The sequence below is a fragment of the Penaeus vannamei genome, chromosome 6 (genome assembly GCF_042767895.1).
Source record: "Penaeus vannamei isolate JL-2024 chromosome 6, ASM4276789v1, whole genome shotgun sequence".
NCBI lineage: Eukaryota > Metazoa > Arthropoda > Malacostraca > Decapoda > Penaeidae > Penaeus > Penaeus vannamei.
The window spans coordinates 45380710-45391754 of record NC_091554.1 but is presented as its reverse complement, the minus strand read 5'-3'; the positions used below and the strand labels follow the sequence as shown (position 1 = coordinate 45391754).

At 36.2% G+C, this 11045-nt stretch overlaps 1 protein-coding gene across 1 annotated transcript in view; it reads left to right on the top strand.

Annotated features, from left to right (window-relative positions):
- The first annotated feature begins 319 nt into the window (after positions 1–319).
- LOC113810864 (uncharacterized) overlaps positions 320–11045 on the top strand; it is a 46741-nt gene continuing 36015 nt past the window's right edge. The window contains exons 1-9 of the mRNA XM_070123087.1: positions 320–450; positions 2987–3092; positions 4002–4295; positions 5588–5854; positions 6536–6808; positions 7734–8039; positions 8331–8642; positions 8861–9163; positions 10824–11045. The exon at positions 10824–11045 is cut by the window's right edge and continues 60 nt beyond it. Coding sequence (XP_069979188.1) covers positions 3011–3092; positions 4002–4295; positions 5588–5854; positions 6536–6808; positions 7734–8039; positions 8331–8642; positions 8861–9163; positions 10824–11045 — 2059 coding nt within the window. The 5' untranslated portion in view covers positions 320–450; positions 2987–3010. The remainder of the gene's footprint in view (positions 451–2986; positions 3093–4001; positions 4296–5587; positions 5855–6535; positions 6809–7733; positions 8040–8330; positions 8643–8860; positions 9164–10823) is intronic.

Sequence of the window (11045 nt, the reverse complement as noted above, 5' to 3'; positions counted from 1 at the left end):
AGAAATAATATTTGACAATAAGCATGTGGAATTAAGTGAATGATAAAAAACAGATTTCCAGTTATAAGTATTGTTGAATGGAACAGTTTTCTAGAATGATTTACATGTATACAAGAAGCACATATCAGTTAAGAAAATATACAAGCTAATCTAAATATAGTCCATCTTTCTTTATCATGTATAAACACAGAGACCCCTCAACCCTTAAAACAAAATAAAGAAATAAAAAATAGGGAATATAAAACACGGGATTCTGCCAAATATATATCTCTGTTGCTGACACTTGAGATACACAGCCTGTATCAGTTTTAATCACTTGTTCACGCCGGTCGCCGTCAAGTCAGCAGTCAGCAGAGTGCGAGCAGCAGGCAAAGGGTATAGACGAACCTAAAATTCTGCCTCAATCTTTATTTTCTAAACGTATTTTGTGGAATTTTACTGCTGAGTGAGGTAAAGTTATTATAATTTTTCATTGTTATTTTAACTAGATATAGTTCGCTGTTGACTGTAATAGGTGTTTTATTCTTATTATATTTGTTTATTGTTTTTATTGAAACCCTAGTGGCGGCTCTCGATGCATTTAGCAATGAAGCGAAGCCCCTGAGTCTAGAGGTCTCCTGGACCAAGACCAAGGTCCAGGAATTTGGGGACTTGTTAGGAGAACCTGTTCAGACCATGAAGTCAGCAGACGGATTGGCCTGGCAGCAGGGGTCATGAACTCTCTCAACAAGAGTATTTGGAGATGTCGGTACCTGTGCAGAAGGACCAAGCTACGGGTTTTCAAGGCCCTGATAATGCCAGTTTTGGTATACGGTAACGAAACCTGGACATTGTCCTGTGCCTTGGAGGCTCGTCTTGAAGCCTTTTGTAATAGGTCCTTGCGCCAGATCATGGGGTACTGTTGGCGGGACCACGTGTCCAACCAACGGTTGCACCGTGAGACTGGCACAAGCCCTGTTATCTGCACAATCCGTGATCGCCAACTCAGGCTATACGGCCACCTGGCTCGCTTTCCTCAGGATGATCCTGCCCATCAGGTCGTCTCTATTCGAGACAACCCTGGGTGGAGGAGGCCTGTGGGACGACCGAGGAAGTCATGGCTTGGTCAGATCGACCAAACCTGCCGTGAAGAACTAGAGATGGGCCGAGTCCCTGCCTGGCGTCTAGCTATGAGGGATCCTCGTAGGTGGAAGCGAAGGGTGGATGCGGCTATGCGCCCCGTCGGCGTCAGCCCCCATGATGATGATGATTGTTTTTATTCATTATTGCTTTCTTTTAACTATTGTCATACCAGTAATAACTAGCATCTATATGCATTTCATTATACTACGACTATCATCATTATTAATAGCATCATTATTAAATAATTATTAACATAAATTTGCCGTTAATTACTATCATTATCGTTATTATTATCATTATTATCAATTTATCAATGTTATAGTCACGACTGTACTGTTATCATGATCATTATTGTTAAGATAATCATAATGATTCTTCTTATCATTATTATCATCAATTCCTATGTGTTTTTGTTATTATGATTATTATCATCGGTCTTACTAATGTCACGATTATTGTTGTTATCATTGCTATCAGTTATTATTATGATAATTATTTTTTATTCTTGTTATCATTATCATTATTGTTATTATTATCATTGTTATCATTATCATTGTTATCATTATCATTATTATTCATAATATCATCATCATTATTATTCATAATATCATCATCATTATAATTCATAATATCATCACCATTCTTATCATTGCTATTATCATCAATGTCATTATACCCATTAGCATCATAACAATTATCACTGGCGTTGTCATTGTCAATATTGATTTGGTTATCATTGTTACAATCAAATTCGTTATCATCAGTGTTATCATTAATCATAATCACCAGTATCACCATAGTTTATTATTCTTACCATCATCATCTTCACCATTATCATTATTGTTGATATAATTATTGTTGCTGTTGTTATGGTCATCACTAATGCCATTATCGTCACAATTATCATTATCCTCACCATCAGTATTATTACTATCATCAGAATTGCTGCTATTAGTATCATCATTATCATCATCGTCAATACCTTTATTGTTTTATTGGTATAACTAGCATGATTATGTTTTTGTTGGTTCATTGTATCAATATTATTCTTTATTATGCTTCTGTCATTACAGTTACTATTGCCATTATCCTTTGCAATTCTGTTATTAACTTTATTATCAATTCAAGTATTATCCATATTCTTAATCGTTCTTATTGTTACTGTTTTTGTTGTTTTTGTTGTTGCTGTATTTTCTTTCTATTTTATTTTATGTATTTTTTTGTTATATATATTTTTTTTCTTTTTTTTTTCTTTTTTTTTTTTTGGGGGGGGGGTAGCAACAGTACTGGTGCCTATTAATTATCTTCCTTATCAACTATTGTTATTATCTTTAGTCGTAGAAATAGTGACAGCTGTAGTATCATTATCGTCCCTAGCATATCATCACCATTATTATTATCGTTGTTATTATCATTATCATATCATTATTACTGTCATATCATTATCCTTATCTTCATTATTGTCATATCATTATCATTATCCTCATAATCATTATCATTATCCTCATCATCATTATCCAAATCATTATCATTTTCCTCATCATTATCATTATCCTCATCATCATTATCATTTTCCTCATCATTATCATTATCCTCATCATCATATTATCAATATTCTCATCATCATTATCATTATCATCATCACTATCCTCATTATTATTATCATCAATATCCTCATCCTCATTATCATTATCCTCCACATCATCATTATCATTAATCCTCCACATCATCATTATCATCATCACATTATTACCATCATTACCATTATCGTGTTATCCTCATCCTCCTCATCATTACCAATTCCCCCATTACAACCACCATTATCCATTCCTCCACTGATTCGCCAATCCTTTTTCCCTTTTAGTCTCGGGTGGAGAAGGACATCGAGATGGCGTGGGAGAGAAGGGGGCGGCGACCCCTCCTAACTCTGGCTTTTCTTGTGGTTATGAGTTTTCGAGTGAAGGCGGATGGTAAGTTGTTTTTTTGGTTGTTTGTTTGGATATATATAGTATAAGAAATAGATATGGTTATTTGTGCACACACGCACACGCACGCACGCAAACACACACACATATACACACACACATTCGAGACCTCTCTCTCTCTCTCTTCATTTGTTATATTATTTTTTCTCTTCTTTTCCCTCGCATTTTGCATTCGTTTGGCAATTCAGAGTCATGATTATTTTGAGTATATATATTCTATCAGCTTTTGCATATTTTGAGTTAATATATAACTTTCAATGCTTAAGAAATGCACATTTTCTTAGTTCTTGCACAGTTTTTATACTCTTATTTCTTAATCTCGTCTTGTTTCCCCTCTTTTAATCTTAATTTCTCCCTGACCCTCACAACTACAATCACAACAGTTCAACACCTTCCTGTCTCCCTTATCCTCCAAACTCCTCATAATCACAACTTATCCTCACAAACCTAACACCCCAACTCCTACCTATTTCCCTAATCTCTAATCCTCTTCAATACCCACCTCATTCTCACAGACATGGAGGTCTCCCTTATCCTCACAACTCCTCATAATCACACCTTATCCTCACAAACCTAACACCCCAACTCCTACCTATTTCCCTAACCTCTAATCCTCTTCAATACCCACCTCAGTCTCACAGACTTGGAGGTCTCCCTCATCCTCACAACTCCTCATAATCACACCTTATCCTCACAAACCTAACACCCCAACTCCTACCTATTTCCCTAATCTCTAATCCTCTTCAATACCCACCTCATTCTCACAGACTTGGAGGTCTCCCTTATCCTCACAACTCCTCATAATCACACCTTATCCTCACAAACCTAACACCCCCAACTCCTACCTATTTCCCTAACCTCTAATCCTCTTCAATACCCACCTCATTCTCACAGACTTGGAAGTCAAACGCCTGCAGAGAATCGACACCAACTCAATAAACATTTTCTGCGCAACGACCAACGGCGTCACACCCGACGATGCCAAAGACCAGTACGAACTAAGCTTCGAGAGTCCCCCAAGCGGTCCCATCAGCCTTGTGTCCTCGTCGCAGGCCTCTAGCAATCCACAGGTGTTTGAGGTGAACGTCGAAGACCTCTACGGAAGCCAGACGGTCTTCACGCTGGCGCTGAAGACGAAAGAAGATCAGGCTGTCAAAGCGTCCAGCGATGTGGCCTTTACATTGGCAGGTGCTGGTGTTGTTTTTTTTTCACTAATTATCGTGATCATTATTTTATTAACCAATTATCGTGATCATTATTATATTAACTAATTATCGTGATCATTATTTTATTAACTAATCATCGTGATCATTATTTTATTAACTAATTATCATGATCATTATGAGTTTATTCACTAATTATCATGATCATTATGAGTTTATTCACTAATTATCATGATCATTAAGAGTATTCACTAATTATCGGAATCATCAAGAGTTTATTCACTAATTATCATGATCATTATTTTATTCACTAAATAGCATGATCATTATGAGTTTATTCACTAATTATCATGATCATTATTTTATTCACTAAATAGCATGATCATTATGAGTTTATTCACTAATTATCATGATCATTATGAGTATTCACTAATTATCATGATCATTAAGAGTATTCACTAATTATCATGATCATTAAAAGTATTCACTAATGATCATGATCATTATGATCATAGTTCTTATACTTATGGAAATGACTTTAAGATGATGGTAAAATAGTTAGGGTAATGATAGCACTCTTAATAAGAAATAATTATGTGATAGCGATCTTTAAGTGGGTTCCTTTCCCTGAAGTAGCAGATGCAAATAGATAAGTAGACACACATACATGCAGCACACACGTACGAGGTCTGATCGAAAAGTATCCGTTTGAACAAAAATAATATATATATATATATATATATATATATATATATATATATATATATATATATATTTAGGGGAAGAATTCTTTATATACATACATACATACATATATATATATATATATATATATATATATATATATATATATACATATTTATATATATATATACATATATATATATACATATATATATACATATACATATATATTACATTACATTTATGTGTGTGTACACACACGCACACGCCCATACATACACACACACACACACACACACACACACACACACACACACACACACACACACACATATATATATATATATATATATATATATATATATATATATATATATATATATATATATATACATATATATATATATATATATATATATATATATATATATACATATACATATATACATATATACATATATGTATATATATATATAAGTGTATAAAGCTAGAGGGAGAAACTGAATGACAGATGCACACACACACACACAAATATATATATATATATATATATATATATATATATATATATATATATATATATATATATATATATAGGGGCAACCCATTACTCATCCACATTCCTCTGACCAGACGTGTCCGGCGTGAAGGCCAGCTGGGTCGGCACAAGAAAGTCTTTGGAACCGGGAGAAGTCCTACGCCTTTACGGACATCCTGTGCGTGTCCTGGCGTGTCCCGAAGGAGGCGAAGACAACAAAGACTGTCTTGATTTCCCGAAGGAGCAGAGTTATCAAGCGTCTTCTGGCCTATCGGGTGCCGCTGCTGTCCTCTGCGTACCGACGGAGGGAGATCCAGCTGTACCATTTTGCTTGGTTACTGTGGATATCACGACGGCCGCTGGTGAGTTTGCGAGGATGGTGGTTGAAGTGTCAGATTTTGTAACTTCATTGTTATTTATTTGTCACTGTTTTGTCATTACTTATTTATCCTTTACTTATTTATTTATCATATTTCACTTTTTATCATCATTATTTGCTCATTATTGTGGACAGTTTCCTTTATAATTCATAATATGTGATTTTTTTTCTGTAATCTTTATGGTATAGAAAAGATCTGAATCAATTACCAGTGTAAGAGGTACACACATAACACATAACCTATATACATACACATACTTGCATACGGAAACATGAATGGATAAATTGATAACATGATATCAGAATATCTAATATATCAGAAAAAACTGCAATGAAATGATAAGGCTATTTAGTCAGATGTATATAGATGGATAGACAAATAGACTGAGAGAGACAGGAAGACAGATTGACAGATAGATACAGATATGAGAACACACACACACATATATATATTAGTTTCCCAACTATATATGTACGTGCAAGTTTTTCTATGTTGCATTTCACCACGGACACACACATATATATATTAGTTTCCCAACTACATATGTACATGCAAGTTTTTCTATGTTGCATTTAACCACGGACATTCTACCACAAAAGTCCCCTTGGCCTTCAAGCCATATACCACTCACGTTCCTCCTCCCCTTCTTCTTCCCTCACGCAGGAATTGCCTACGGAGGGGAGGTCCGTCTGAGTCACCAGGAGGACCAAACAGCGCCAGCGGAAGGAACCCTCTCTGTCGCGAAGGATATTGGTGCCGGTGAGAAGCGCGACCTCCTGTACTGGAGTGATGGGCGTCTTTTGGCGTGTTTAGGATCCACGTCTTGCAGGATGGAGGACTTTCCGTCGAGTAATAATCAGTACGACGTCTTCTTCGTGGATTATCAAGAAGCAGATGGGGAAATAACAGGAGCTTCTTTGGTCATGAAATTTGAAGGTAAGAATTCATATCATGTGTGTGTATATGTGTGCGCGTGAACAATTTGCATGCGTACAGCATGAGGAAACAGACAGGAATGTGACAGAAGCTTCCTCCCTTAATAATGCTATTTAAAAGTAAGCATTTCTATCATAATTGTATAGACATGTGCATTTCCTACTTTCACATGTACGGATGTGTGGGAAATATGCCAGATCCATCCTAAACCATTTTATTTCGAAGGATGATTAGGCTGAAGGCTTGGGCCCCACCAAAAGCAGGGACCCAGTCAACATATCATTATTTATCTATTTATTTTTTTATTTATTTTCTTTATTTTTTTTATTTTCTTTATTTTTTTTTTTTTTTTGTATACTATTGATGCGACAAACACGCTGCGCATCACTGGCATTAATTTGTATGAATCACCTTTGACGTGACGTTATGAATGTAGGAGCGAATTATCCTATAGGCTGTAGGCTAGAGCCTCTCGAGCTGGGCTGCCCTGCAAGATTTTTTTACATATATATATATATATATATATATATATATATATATATATATATATATATATATATATATATATAACATATATACATATTCATATATATATTTAGTACATATTTACATATATATACATATATATATATTATATCCATACAATATATATAAATCTATATGTAGTATATCTATATATCATATATATGTATATATATATATATATATATATATATATATTATGAGGGGCCCTATATTTCTGTCAACCTTGGGGCCCCCATTCCTATGTCCATCTTAGTGCATCCTTAAGCATTTAGTTCTCTTCTTCATAGACGCCAATAGATATCAATAAGTCATACGACCCCGACAAACAGTGTACGATCCTCGCAAATGTCTACACATTGCACGACTCTTACAAAGCCTTCTGTGCTCCACTCTGTTCCAGATTACTCCCCCATTGGCACAGTGATCGAACCAAACACGCTGGAGATGCGATGGACACAGACAAGGAACCAATACAAATTGCTCCTTACGGACATCGAAGGCCAGGAAGTAACAATAACGGAGCCTCCGTTCACATCCGCCATAGTGAATTGCGAAGACATGAAAGAATGCTTTGGATACTTCATTAATTTGCCGCCAGGTGACTTTAAGGTGATGGTACGCCCTTGGACTGGGTCTAACATGCTCGAGGAGAACAGCGTCCTGTCATCCAAACAAACAATTCAGAACTCAAAAAGCAAATCATCAGGTACAGAGCTTTACGTCTTTTTACTTGCATTGTAATCTCTTCGGTAATATTTTCAATTTGTTTCCACCATCTACCTTTTCATTTTCGTTCTGTGTGATTCTCCATGTTCTTCCACGTATTTAAAAAAAACAAATCTGCATTGTATTCCTTCTTTTCTCTGCACTAATGGTAAAATTGTGAAAGGTTTATTGCAATTGTTCACTCGACAGAAACAGGCTATATCATATGCACTGTTCCATCAAATTCATTAGGAAAATGGCCATATAAACCTCTCTTTTCCATATTCTACAGACCTCAAAATACAGGAAGTTCACCTTGACTGGAGTAGCGATGGGTCAAAGGCTTTCCCCAAGGTATGTTTCACCAACAAGGCTGTAACCTCGAAGAACCTCTCACACTTTGAATTGGTGATAGTCGACCAAAAGGGGCATTGGATTCGATCCCGAGGTGCGACACAGAAAACGGAAGGGGTTACTTGCTTTACAGGGGTAACTCTATCAAGCGATCAACTACTCATCCCCGGGAAAGTTAGTGTGATCGTAATTGAAAGAGACCTCGACGGACTGAACGTCGTGGCAAGTGCTCATGCCGAAGCTTTCTTTAGTAAGTCAGAATATCTCCATTCTATCCTGAGACTGAATCGTGTATTTTTGAATTATCTTTTCTTAAATAGGCATTTCCTTTTCACTCTTTCTCCTCTAACTCGTGTGTCTACCCCCGCCATTCCTTCTGTATTAGTCTGTTTACATATAGAAATTTCTCTCTTTCCCTTTCTCTTTCTCCCTCTCCTCTTTACTATGATCTTTATTCTTCAATTCCAGAAAGGAGCCTTGACCTGGTCATCACGAAATTCGAAATCACCGACATTAAATCGCAGAAGTTCTCAATTCATTACACCGGACCTTCGAGAACGTTGTCTGGAGGTGAACTGTCCGCCATGAATATAGATACAGCAAGGATAATAAATATGGAGTTGACAGGCGTATCAGAAACAAGGGCTGATTTCGAGGCATCGGATTTACTGATGGCCTGGATAAAGCAGCAAACACAGCTCACGTGGGTGCTGCGACTTCACGTTGATGATGGGAATTTTGTGTACGGTGAAGAGCAATTCACATTTCCTGGTATGTTGAAGATTCTTCTTTCTTTATTTCTTTATTTATTATTTTTATTATTATTGTTTTTATTTTATAAATAGACACACATTCACTCACCCATCCACACACACACATACACATATATGTTTATATATATATATATATATATATATATATATATATATATATATTATATATATTATATATATATTATATATGTTATATATATATATTATATATTATATACATATATATATTATATATATATATGTATATATATATTATATATATTATATATATATTATATATTATATACATATATATATTATATATATATATATATATATATATTATATATATATATATGCATACACACACACACACACACATGTATGTGTATGTGTGTATGTGAATGTAGAGGTTAGGACCACCACTCCCACCACCACCTTTTGCCACTAGATATGAACGAGAGACGGTGGCCTTAGTACAGGTGAATGAAAGGGGTCTTTGATTGTAGGGTTATTACCAAAGTTAAATGTATGACCCCCCAAGAGACCCCACGTCTCCCCGAGTGCCGAGGGTGGAGTGATGACGAGCTAGACCCCGTGTGTCATCATCTGTCTGCTGTTTCTCTCTCTCTGTCTGATGAGACATGTCCTTTTATGTGGCGGCTCCCTACGAGGACAGTTGTTTGTTTCCACCTACTGGATTGTCATATTCATTCAGCTGCGGCAAAGGAGGGTGAGTTCGCAGGGCTTGCTCAAGGGGATGTGTCACCTGGAAGGCATTCACCTTGGGTCAACTAGGCTCGAGAGTGGAAGGTGTGAAGCAGCTGCTTCATCTGGTTATGTAGACTCAGGAGAACTTCGACAGGAAGGTACAGCCTTTGTTTCAAGTAGGGGCAGATATGTGGAACGATATTGTTTACATATATATATATATATATATATATATATATATATATATATATATATATATATATATATGTATGTATGTATGTATGTATTTGCATATAAACTCATTGGCTTGATAACAGAAGCACAACATTCTTCTTTCCTTTGCTAAATATACCCAAACATAGACCGCACTAAGTCACATACCGAAGCTAGCAAGTATCAGAATAAAATAGTTTACTGTTAAGTTACCAATGTCGTTGTTGATTCTTCCCATCATCTCTTTTGGTATATAGTTTAGACAATGTCTTACCTGACGTTTTCGGTTGCAAAGTCAAAATATCGTTTTTTTCCTTGCTTGTGTGTGAATGTCATTTCTCTGATAATTGAATTACATGCTTACAATATATATTTATATATCAACATCCAGGAAACATGTTTGTTTTTTTAGAATATTTATATTATCTTTATTTGGATTTCTTTTGCGTCTTATCATCATTACTGTGTGCTTGGGTCTTGTGCCTAACCCCATAAACAATGTATATATATGTATGTGTGTGTGTGTATGTGTGTGTGTGTGTGAGCAGGACCGTTATCCCAACTGACTTTTTTATAACTAAAGGAAATCTCTCTCTCTCTCTCTCTCTCTCTCTCTCTCTCTCTCTCTCTCTCTCTCTCTCTCTCTCTCTCTCTCTCTCTCTCTCTTTCCTTCCCCTTCATCCACGTCTACCCATATTATCATTTACTCATCTAATTACCCATTACCTAAGCCCTTCTCATTTTCCAATCGCCAGACGTGGTTACCTTCCCTACCTGCGACCCAGCTCATCTCATTGGGAAGAAGCAAGTCGTGCGAATCAGCTGTAATGACCTTTCCCTCGAGACAGACACTATTCAGATGACAGATGACGACCTCGCCATCCAAGCCAGCACGGGCGTCACGGGCGTCAGCTATCATCTGTTGGACAAGCCGGCAACCTTACCAGCGTCCATACAACTGTGTAGGAAGCCGGTAG